This window comes from Rhopalosiphum padi, chromosome 1, assembly GCF_020882245.1.
Source record: "Rhopalosiphum padi isolate XX-2018 chromosome 1, ASM2088224v1, whole genome shotgun sequence".
Lineage (NCBI taxonomy): Eukaryota > Metazoa > Arthropoda > Insecta > Hemiptera > Aphididae > Rhopalosiphum > Rhopalosiphum padi.
In genome coordinates this window covers 28305957-28318137 of record NC_083597.1, presented here as the reverse complement: position 1 = coordinate 28318137, position 12181 = coordinate 28305957, and the positions used below count along the sequence as shown (strand labels likewise).

Here is a 12181-nt window from a genome sequence, read left to right as displayed (position 1 = left end):
GATAGTAACAGTGGCCTAATAATAATAATAATAACAGTAGCAGGTACCTTACCCATGTATAGTATACTACGCGCAGACTCGATGATTTGTATTATTTAATTTTATCACGCTATCACAGTTAAACCTAGATCAGCAGCAGCTGCTGCTAATGCCTACAGCCCCTCCCGCCACCGCGTATTCAAAATACGGCTTATCGACGTATCGAGTGTTCGGTACACACTCCATGTTCATATAACTGGTTGCCGCGACATCGGCAAACTTTTATTTTCCTGCCTACCGTAGTCGAGTGAATCGCGCGCGCGCACCGTACCTATACCTACGCATAACAGCCGCGCGGTAGGTTTAATAGTCACGGTCGTCCACTGCCGTATTACATGATATTCAATATACATGCGTATGTAGGTAGGTACCCTGTGGTTGATTGCTATAACGTTTTTGTTTTTTTTATTTTTATTTTATTTAAATATTTTTTATCGGTTTTTTTATTTTTATTTTTTTTTATTTTTGTGGTTTTGTAGACAGCACAAGACGCGCTGCAGTGTTCGTGAACGGTATACGAGACCATATACCATATCGTATCGCAGCAGTGGCCGATACACGTACCTGTATTTATTAAATATATAATAATTATTAATAGCCATTATTATCGGCGACCATGTTCAACGGGTATTACGGGTCGACGTCGGAGAGCAGCGACAGCGACGCGCCGATCGACGACGGATCGTCCGTCAAGACGATGGACCTCAACTACCTGTTGCTGGACGGCGACACCATCCAAAAGCATTTGGTCGACATGTGCGAGCGCAGCCGGCCGGACGGCATCGACACGATGCTGCTCAACCACAACGCCATGCTGTCCCTGCCGCCGGCCATCAATCAGTTCCAGCACCTCCGCGTGCTCGACATTAGCAACAACCGGTTGACGCATGTGCCCGACTTCGTGGCGCGGTTGCCGCTCACCACGCTGGTCGCCAAGAACAATCTGATCGACGACGACGGGTTCCCCAAGGAGTTCGGTTGTGCCGTCCACCTCAAGGTGCTCAACATCAGCGGCAACCGGTTGTCGCACTTTCCCCAACAGCTGCTCTCGGTCACCACTCTCGAGTACCTGTACATGGGCAGCAATAATCTGGTCGAGATACCCAAAGATATCAACAAACTCATCAGGTATCGTATTTACACAATACCTGTTATATAACTCGTATTTTACCTGTATATGCATAATTATTATCATAATTGAAGTTTTTTTGGGTTGCACGATGTTTTTGTGTGTGTTTATTGGTCACGTGTTGGTCATGGTGCTCAAGATTTATGATAACAACCGAATTGCGTATCTAAAATTGCACAAGAAACGCGATTACCTATACGTGCAACAATGATATTTGGGCGCGTGCGCGTATTGATCGTCTCGTGGTGATAGTACCTCGAAGGAACTAGGTATACATCAATGATTGAATAAATATCAATATATTATGAAGGTATCCCGATTTGGGGGGTTTTTTTTTTTATACGATTTCGGTTTGAAGCAAATGCTAAGAATAATTTCTGTAATTTTACATGCGTCTTCATAATGTATCCGAGGCTTTATGAGGGTATTTGATATTTACAGTTATAAAGTATTCACTTAATAAGATGATTAGAATGTAAGACATTTATAGATGAGAAGTTATAGTATACAAAGGTATAATTCGATAAACGTATTTTAATTCGCTTGTAGGTAGGTACGTTATAAATGTAGTTATGTATGGGTCAATGTGAATATCTAACCATAACGTCAACGAAACCAGAGACAAACATTTTCATGTCACTGACCTTGGCCTTTTGCAGTCAGACCAAAGTTCTTCAGTTGTTATTCTCGCATATAGTCCTATCGGCAAATAAATCAAATGCATTTGTTATTGGTTATTACAACAATATATTAATTATTATTTTAATGATCTTTCGATTTTCAAATACTTGTGTGTATGTTTATAAATTATGTCGAACTACAACTCAATTTAATTATCAAGTCATCAGTTCATCGCCACTATAAGACAGCTGAAATAAACATTATAGTTTTAATTTCAGTTAGGAAGGGCAATTAAATTATGATTATAGAGTGAGTCTTAGTGATACTAATAGAAGAACTGTAGAATAGAAAAAAGACCAGATCGATAGCGTTGAGTGGTATTATTTATTAAAATACAAATTAAACAACGCACTAATTTGATAGACTGACGTAAATGAAATAAATGTAACAGCTCATACATTTGTATTTATACATTTATATTATATAATATTATATTCTTTGTTAGATAAAAAAAAGAAGAAGAAAATTATGTCCTAGTTTTAGGTGTGGAGCCCACAGTATTTTTTAGAGGGTTGAGTTAGGCGGTGCCGCGGTGGTTAGGTTGAGGTGCGTTTAATTAATTATGTAATACATATTAAATTGGATCTATGCGCTATGCCATACAATATTTCCTTAAGTCTGTAAGTAAATTACTTAAATTTCAACTAAATATTTAAAAAAAAGTCAGTATATCAAAATGAAATGCAGATATAATAATAAATAATTTATTTTTTAAATTAATTTAATTTCAAAATATCGTGTAGAGTGTAGTGGTCAGTGAGTATGATAAAAAATTAACCGAATTATAAATAAAAAATATATTGTTAACAATATCGTTTATATCACTGTCTAACAAGATTAACATTAAGAAGAAGTTATACCCGCATGTGTTGTCTCAGTCTCCGTCTAACTTTAATATTTGAGTCAACTTACTTAATATCAAAAATAGGCTTTTATTGATATTTTAACTTTAAAGTGAGTTACGAGCATTTTAAAGTATATATATTTTTTATTTTTTAGTTTATTTTTTACATAACATCGCCACTCCGTGTTCATAGCCGAAAAATATATTAAATTTCAATGAAATTTTAAATTGGGAAAGGAATAAACACGAATTTCAGCTTAGAAAATTTTAATAATATTAGGTGTATATTTTGTATACATATGAAAGCAAAATTATATACAATTTTTATCAGTCGTATACTCGTATAACGGTGTAATACGCACGACGTTATGAATTCAAATTGTCCTTTTTATTTACGACGAATAACGGATATAAGAAAATTTTCATTTCTAAGTACATAAATTATTACTTGTTTTATGAAAGTATATGTACACTTTTAGTACCACGGTCGACGAATAGTCGCTTGTTTTGTTGAAGATATATTATTATCGATTTATCAAATTATTATCATTATGGATATTAAATATTATATAATAATACTGTATTTCTAAATTTTAATTATTTTATAGTTGTATTATTAAATAAAAATAGAAATAATTTTGTTTTTATAAACTATGAAGACAGTCTTGAGGGTACAGACGTTCAAGTTATATGTTAATATTTTTAGCATCATCAAACTGATGATTTTTGTGAAACTCACAAAAAAGAAAACGTATTAACTTTGATGATAGTGATGGACGATGGTGATAAAAATGATTTTGTTTTTTTAGTCTACCTCATAAGTTTTAATTTATAATAAATAATATCATAAAAAATTTGACATGTGTAAAAATTTAAAGATATACACAAAACATGTCTTAATTATTGAATATTAGTCACCGGTTGTCAGCCCCCCCCCCGGTCTGATGAAATTTTTAACTACATCCTTGCCAATACATAACTATGAATAATTATTTTTGGCGATAGATCGTCTCCCTTATAGTTGCATTTAAAATTGATATGAATCAAGGGCCATTCTTACGTATACAGGAACCTTTAACTAGCATATAATCGACCAGTTGTCACATTTGAGTAGGTTGTTATATAGTTAAATCACGACAATATTTCGATCACGCTTCTCATTATATCTTTAAGTTTTAGGTGGTCGTACAAGTGTAGGATTGTTTTTGGCAGATTTGTCTTATGATAAATGAGAAAATAAAGCCCGTAAATTAAATGTATAATAAATCTGTAACAATTGTTTATTGCAATGTTTAAAAATATAATACTTGACAGAATAAACAATTTTCAATTTTCATTTTTATATGGTCAAAATAATTTATACATACATTTAGAATTAGAATATTAAAATTTAATAAATAAATATGATCCTGTACAATTGTGATTTGTAATATGTACTTAGTCACTAAGTATCTAATAAGTCTATAATATTTTATTATAGGTTGAAGTTCTTGTGTTTGGGCGGAAATCATTTGTCAGATGTACCTGTGACATTGGGTATGTTGGATAATTTGAAAGCGCTTAATTTGAGTGATAACTCACTGGAGAGCTTGCCGCCGGCCATTGCCAATCTCAAACACCTAAAATCGTTGATGTTACACAAAAACAGACTTCGTACACTACCTATAGAAATCATATCATTGAAGTGCCTCACAGAGGTAAATACCATAAAAACATATTTGGTTTACCCATATTAATTTATGTTTAAAATATATTCTTGGCCTTCTTTGGCCTATTATCTATTAATGTGGGCTGCCGAAAAATGTCACGGTCTTCACTCTTCTTCGTTATAATTGATTGAGTGAGTACTCAAACCCTATAACTTATAAGAAACGAATTAGATACTTGGTATATAATTATCTTAAATACTAAGTTGAAAAATAAATTTTATATTGGGTATGTTTTTAAAATAAAATACATCATATTTATAACAACAAATCAGTAACTTCTTCAGCGACGGATAAGTTAGTTAAATTGTATACTTCGAATAAGTTTGTAGTTAATTAATACTTTTCATATAGCTAATAGCCATAAAGGGCTTATTTGTTTGGAGACTTATTTTTGTAGGACCTCCGAGAATAAAGATAAAAGAATGTTATTAATCTGTACGATGATAAAATATTGAAATGTTTGCTAGGTTTTGGTATTACCTACTACTACAATAATTGAAAACTTCTATTGTAACGGAAAATATGTGAGAAGAGGAAGATATTGCAAAAAAATATAAGTGGGAAGTATTAAAGTTTTTCTTTTAAGATTTTAGGTGAATTAAAGTTTTATGAAATCCAATAAAAGAGACTTTTTTGGAGAAATTTAGGGATACAATGTTGGATTTGTAATGATAATGATAGAAAGTTATAATGTTCTTTAAAGAATATTGAGTTGTTTAAAAAGGCTTAATAGTTCGTTTATTCTTCTATGATACTAAGAATCACGATTTACATATTTAATAAAATGTTTAAATTGATTGATTGTTATGTTGTGTCTTGGTGATATACTGATATCAACAAAATTTCACAAATTTGAAAGCATTTTTATTCTAATTGATAAGAGAATATACTTGTATCAATGCAAATCAATCAAAGTTTGAATTGCAGAGCCTGAATAATACGTGTATCATCGGAGTGATTGGATGTAATTATGGTTTATAATCTGGAACATTTTATCAGTGAGTTGAGATTCTGTTATGAGCTACATCTATTCATTGTTTATGTTATTTTGAAACCAATTCGTTAGTGTAATTTAGAAATGGCGCTGCAGTTACAAGGAAGAACAAACAGAAAGTTATGTACCATATACATAACCATTTTACTCGTATTTTTAATTAGTAGTATGATAGCTGTTATAGAGGTAATAGGAGTTGATTTGTTACTGAATTAATTTCGGTAATTCAAATATTCTTGCTAAGCTGATATTACTTGGTTAGAGAGAGGGATTTGGTATGGTATCAGATGTGATTTTATAGTAGGCGCTTTGAGGTTATAAGTGCATGGATGAGGTAATACAGGGAGGGTGTTGCTAGCTTTTTGTGAGATAAAACTTATATTTTGGGGCATAATTATAAAATAAACCTACATTTTTATTTTAGTTTCTTGTGAATTTGGCAACGTCTGTAGGTATTTGAAGAGATAATTTTATTGACATAATTTGCTGATAGATTGTACGCCTTTCAGTTAGTTTCAGGAGGATGATTCATGATTTGTATCATTGTGTTGAGTGTAGTTGTAGAAGGTGAAAATTTGGCCGTAATCTTGCAAATTTTGACATTATACTATTTCATGGTGCTTGTGAGATTATTAATCTTGGTGTGAAAATAACCGCTGATAGACGTGCTAAAATAAAATTTTTTTTTACTGTTTTAGTCTTTTGAAAAATCTTAAATACTATAAATACTACTGGAACGGCCATATCTTTGTATATCATTACAGTATGTTAACCTTTGAAGTTATCCAGAGCTGATTTTATTTCAACGCATGAGGCGGATGAGTGGAGATTGCAATTAAATGATTAAAATTCTAATATGGTATGGTAGTATTGTTATCTTAATTATTGATATCTGTGATGGAATAAAGGTACTAATAATGCACGTCATGATAGGCCCATTCTTGCATATATGTCTAGGTACAATGTACTATATTTATATACAAGGTGTTTTAGATGTTTTTACCAGTTAATTCTCATTTTTGTTTTTTTAATGTTTCAAAAAGAACTGGACTTTGTAGAGTCTTTAAAAAGGTACAGATATAAATGGTATGGTAGTTAACCTATTATTTTGTTATACATTTCAATGGGAAAACGAATATGAAGAATAAAAAAAATGTAAAAAAGCAGAGTAGCGAAGATACGTGCGTTCATTTACTAAATATTAAAAAAATCTATTAAAACTATTTTTTATTGAAATTTAAATATTTTCAAAATAAATGAGTATGCACTTTTTTTATAAATATTTGAAGTTAAAATGTCGACTAAATAGGATTTTTAAACAAGATTTCAGTTATTTTTTTTTAATACAGAAATATTTGTTGGGATTTAAAACTTTTACTTATTCTATTATAATTTACAATTTTTTTTTGTACATCTAGATATTTTCAAAATATTTGCAATTTTAAGCTATTTAATATTTAAACCATGAACCTACTTACACTGTTCTACACTAAATTGGTTTTAATTCAATAACAATAATATAAATATAATGCACTTTTATAATTATTAATAAATTAAATAATCATATAAATTTAAATTAAACATTAAGGTAACATAATTAATGATAACCAGTTATAGGTATATATTAGTTTTTATAATTTAACATTATTAATTCATATTTTAACATATAAATTTATTATATAGGTTATAGGTATAAAAGGTTCTATATTATTATACGTATTTACCTATTTAATGTGATTTGTAAGAAAATGAATAGTACATTAGTACAATAGTACTTATTTACTGTTTAAATGTAAAATTAAATCACCATAATAAATTGTGCTTAATTTAATTTATAGTTAAGCCTGAGGGACAATCCATTGGTTGTGAGATTCGTAAGTGATATGACACATAATCCACCATCTTTACTCGAACTGTCTGCCAGATCAGTGAAAATTAACAATGTACAATATGGAGAACGCGATTTGCCTTACAATTTGATCGAATACTTATCGAGCGCACATCATTGTGTCAACCCTAAGTGTAAAGGTTAGTAGCTTAATATTTATATTTAGGATTATCCGATTATATAATGAATGCAAATAACATTTTGAAGTATTTTATGGATCGTTTAATTTATATAGCAATCAATAATATGACCATACATGAGAAAGGGCTATCTAACTAGTAAAGTAATAACTATTGTCTAATATAAATATATCTATAAAACCTAAGTCACACGCACTGCCGGGGAAAACAGTTTTCAATACAGCAAACCACTGCAAGGAGCACTGAACAATAATTAATAAGTATTAACACGAGTTCAACATTCAGCAGAAAACAATTTTTTATAGCTACAAATATCTTAGATATCGTTATTGAACTTGCTTGGAGATAATCTTGTTTGAAAGGATAATAGTGTTGGAATTATACCTATATATTATTTCATTAAGACGGTCGAGCTTCCATGGGTAGTTTTGTTAGAGCTATAAGTTATGATTTGTGTACATATATCGTAGTACCTATACCTATCTAGGAATATTTATCGCTGTGATGTTAGAAAAATGAGCGCAACATCAATTGTATTCATTCATAAATAATATATTTAATGTAATTTTTGCGGTTTTTTAATCCTTTGACATTAAAATATAGTATTGTTAAAGAGCTATTATTAGTAGGAAGTTTATTAATAATTTTTGCCTTTTTTTTTGGTAGCTAGTTTGGAGATTATAGAAAATAAGTAGTGCATTCTTTACACTTGTCACTTGACGGGGTGATAATCTATAATAGAATGCATTTAAAATGCACGTTAATAAATAAATTCGAATTAGCACAGCTTGATGTAGTGTCAAAGTCACTGCAGTGGATACAGCAAAGGGTTTGCCTACAAATCACAATATACTTTGCCACTTTGGTATGACCAAATGACTGGAAATCGATACATTAAGGAATAATGCCTAACACGTTATTTATGTGGTTTTACGAATTTGATTTTGGTGTGTAAAATCGTAGAGATTTTAAATGTATTTTTATTATACTCTATAGTTTATACGATTAAGCTCTACAAAATTATTGTTAGAGCTTTCTTTGTTACATGTTGTTTTATAATGTTAGTTGTGGGTGTTGTTTGGTGCGTGCGTATAGTCTATTTTGAGAAGATTCTTCTTTTTCGTGAAATAAAAGGAATTTTAGGCATTATTTTCGCATAAACAATTATTATAAACCTATATTATTCTATATCAGCGTTTCTTAACCTTTTGTAAAACACGGACCCCCGATGAAAGATTTTTAGAAATCGCGGACCTCCTACCAATTTTTTGTCGAATACCTTTTTTTTTTACAAAACATTTGATGTTATCATAACCAAAATTATAATAATTATTTTATAACAAATTATAGAAGTAGACACAACAAAACATACACATTTATAATTATTTTTATTAAACTTAATTTTTCATAAAACTGTAATATAAATTATTTTTTTTTTAATATTCTTAAAGCTGCCGTGGCCCCCAATATGAGTATCGCGGACCCCCAGGGAGCCGTGGACCACAGGTTAAGGACCGTTGTTCTAATGTTCTATATGATTGTGAATTGTCAATTATGGGGTACCGGTTTGGATTTTTTTATTCATAGCACACGCATAACATGTTAAAAATATGCAATTAAAACTAGGTCCAAAAAATGCTCTAGAATAAGTAGGTAATTAAAATATAGAAAAAAAACAACGAGAAAATAATACCAATGTACATTGCACTTGTTTCAAAATATGCCCTAATATGATATTCATAATAATTGTTCTAAATTCTGAACTTAATCTCGTATCGCTTTTTGTTAAAATTTGTATTTTATTTTATAAAACAAGTTTTGGTAGGACTGGTAGGTATATCTTTAGGTAGGTAACCTACCTAAAATATTCTATTGCCACCATAAAAGACTTGCAATTGCAAGAAGTCCCTTAACTAGTTATTGTCTATATAATTATTTCTCTAGTGCTCTCAGTGGCGTCATTTCAATTTTTTTTTTCTAATACATATGGCGTAATAGAGCAGGCCACTTAAGCGCAAGCCTCTATCGATTATTCAGGCCAATCAATTTATAAAGTAGGCCAAATTAGGTGCTACAATATTGGATTTTAAATACGTAATGTACCTATACTCTACGCGGTCCAAATAACGCCACTGAGGCTCCCTAAGAATCATTTAGGTAATTTTATAGAGTATATAGACTAAAAATATTATAAATTTTATATAGGTACCCAGGGTCGGCCTGGGGCCCTGGCTGGAATTATTTTCTGAGGCCCAATAATTTTATACTGTATTTTAGGGTAACATAGTACAAGGGCCCAGGAACTATAATACGGCAGGGGTCCAGGCAGGAATCCCGGCACTCCGACTCTGCGTAGGTGCCTATTTATTTATATATATTATATATAATATATATATATATATATATATTTATTAGTGTCACAAAATAAATTATTTTCTGTGTTAATATTTTTTAGAGACAATTTCCCCCGGGGGTAATTAAAAACTTTAAAAAACTATATTTTAATTGTACATTTTTTTTTTTATGAATATTAAGTTTAGGTACCTACATATTAGTAATTAATATATTAGTCTTGTATTGTTTACAGAATATTTTATTAAATTCATCAGAACTCAGAACTGTAATGTAACGTTTTTATTTACTTTGGCAGGTGTATTTTTCGACGACAGAGTTGAACACATTAAGTTTGTAGACTTTTGTGGCAAATACCGTATTCCGTTGCTACAGTACCTATGTTCATCAAAATGTATAGTTAACCACAGAAACATACTTGGAGATAGCACCGACAGCAATATGATGAGAAAGGTTTTACTTGGGTAAATCCGTAAATATTTTAAAAACAAATAGGTACCTACTACATATTTAATTTGATATATAATATGTAAATACCGATATTTATACATACAAGCCCCAATTATGGCTATTCAAGGCCAAGGGTTAAATTTTTCAATATAGGCAGAGTACACGAAAAAAAATATAAACTTATACCTACCTGTGTAATTTATTTTTCGTAGAATTAAAGATTGATGAAAGTTATTAAAAATAAAACAATATTTATTATAAATAACTATCAACTTAAAAATTACAAATATTATGTCAATCATAACAATGTTGATGAACAGTCACTACCTACCTAATTATTTTATGATTTCTAATGGTAAAAATAATAGCTTTATTGATGATTTAAAAGAGAAATAATTTTTCCTTAACTTGGACTTGTTTACATAATATGTGAATGATAGTTATCCTATTAAATTCATTTAATAAGATTTATCGGTTTATGTTATAACTATAAATATACCATTGTTTTGTTTTTGTTTAAAAATTGTATATTTTTGTAGACATAATATATGAAAATATACCGAATGGAAAATCGACTGATATACGTTGTTTGGCAAATAAAAACCATTCCTGTTTAACTATGAAATTATATTATTTTATACTCAGTGGTTGATATAGTGAATTTGAAATCTCCAGATGCAAATTTAAATATTTAATATTGCCAAATTAAGCTAATTACTGGCCACTAGCTCTGCTATATTTTTAATTAGATAGCTGTCATAGTAAATACTAAATTAGTATCTATTGGTTATTACACCCACAACCTTTTAAAAAAACTCAAAATTACTTCCTTGCCATATCACTATGATATAATATAACCTTATTAGGAATATTTTTTTATCGCCATGTACAAATTGAGTGTTCTCAATATACATATATGTATATATTATATGTAGATAAGAAATTTATGCAAAATGTTAGCCTATCGCCCTATCTGTTTAAATAGATATTAATGCCATTTTCATTTAACAGAGTATTTTAAAATAAGAACAAATAGAAACTGATTAGTACATCTATTATTAAGTATTAAATAGGTAAACTTAGATACAGCTCTTTTAATAAGTACATAATACCATTCAGTAGACATACTTCACTGTGGAGTAGAATAAATGTAACTTATTACAATAAAAACATCAAATTACATCATTCTAAGCCGATTACTATATGAAAAGAATTTGCTAAGAAATTATGTATTATCTATATTGTTTTAAAACACTATTTGCATATGGTCGAATATGACATTATACATGTTTAATATTATTTAAAATAAGATAGTGAGTACCTATAATTTAATATTAATTAGACCTTTTTTTTTTTTATAATTTTAATTAAGAAAATATATTTTTGTTACCTATTTACATTTTCTATAAAATATTTTTAATTCCCATTTCCCATAATGATTCAAATGATTCAATATTACATCAATATAATATGTGATTGGAATATGATAGTTAATTTTAACTACCATTGATTATTATATTAGTAGGTATATAATTAATAATAAATAAATAATGTCTTTTGATATATTTAAGTGAGTATTTTTTAAAATTATTACAGCTTGTTTATTTTGATTTTTCAATTTTCTCCTATTGTATGTTTGTATAATATTAATAATATTATGTAAACATTTATCACATTATCTGGATTTCAAAAATAAGATACTTACTCAATAATATTATTTCATTATGATTATCACAATTCATATTATATTTTTCAAAGAAGTAAAGTACAAAACATCTTTATTTTAATTAACTCTTTGTAATTAATATGTAATATTATTTAATTATATGAGTATTTAATATTTAAGCCATAAACATTCTAAAGCTTACGTAAAAACAAACAATTAGGTAATAGTTTTTGATTATAGCAAATACATTATTTCCCCTTCTAGTTTTTACCCAGTTATGCCTTAAATT

At 29.3% G+C, this 12181-nt stretch overlaps 1 protein-coding gene across 1 annotated transcript; it reads left to right on the top strand.

Annotated features, from left to right (window-relative positions):
• The first annotated feature begins 240 nt into the window (after positions 1-240).
• LOC132919168 (leucine-rich repeat-containing protein 58) lies at positions 241-10843 on the top strand. Its single transcript, XM_060980547.1, has 5 exons — positions 241-402; positions 519-1167; positions 4174-4390; positions 7235-7424; positions 10075-10843. The coding sequence occupies exons 2-5, from the start codon at positions 656-658 to the stop codon at positions 10242-10244; spliced, it is 1089 nt and encodes a 362-aa protein (XP_060836530.1). The 5' UTR covers positions 241-402; positions 519-655; the 3' UTR covers positions 10245-10843.
• Positions 10844-12181: the final 1338 nt, after the last annotated feature.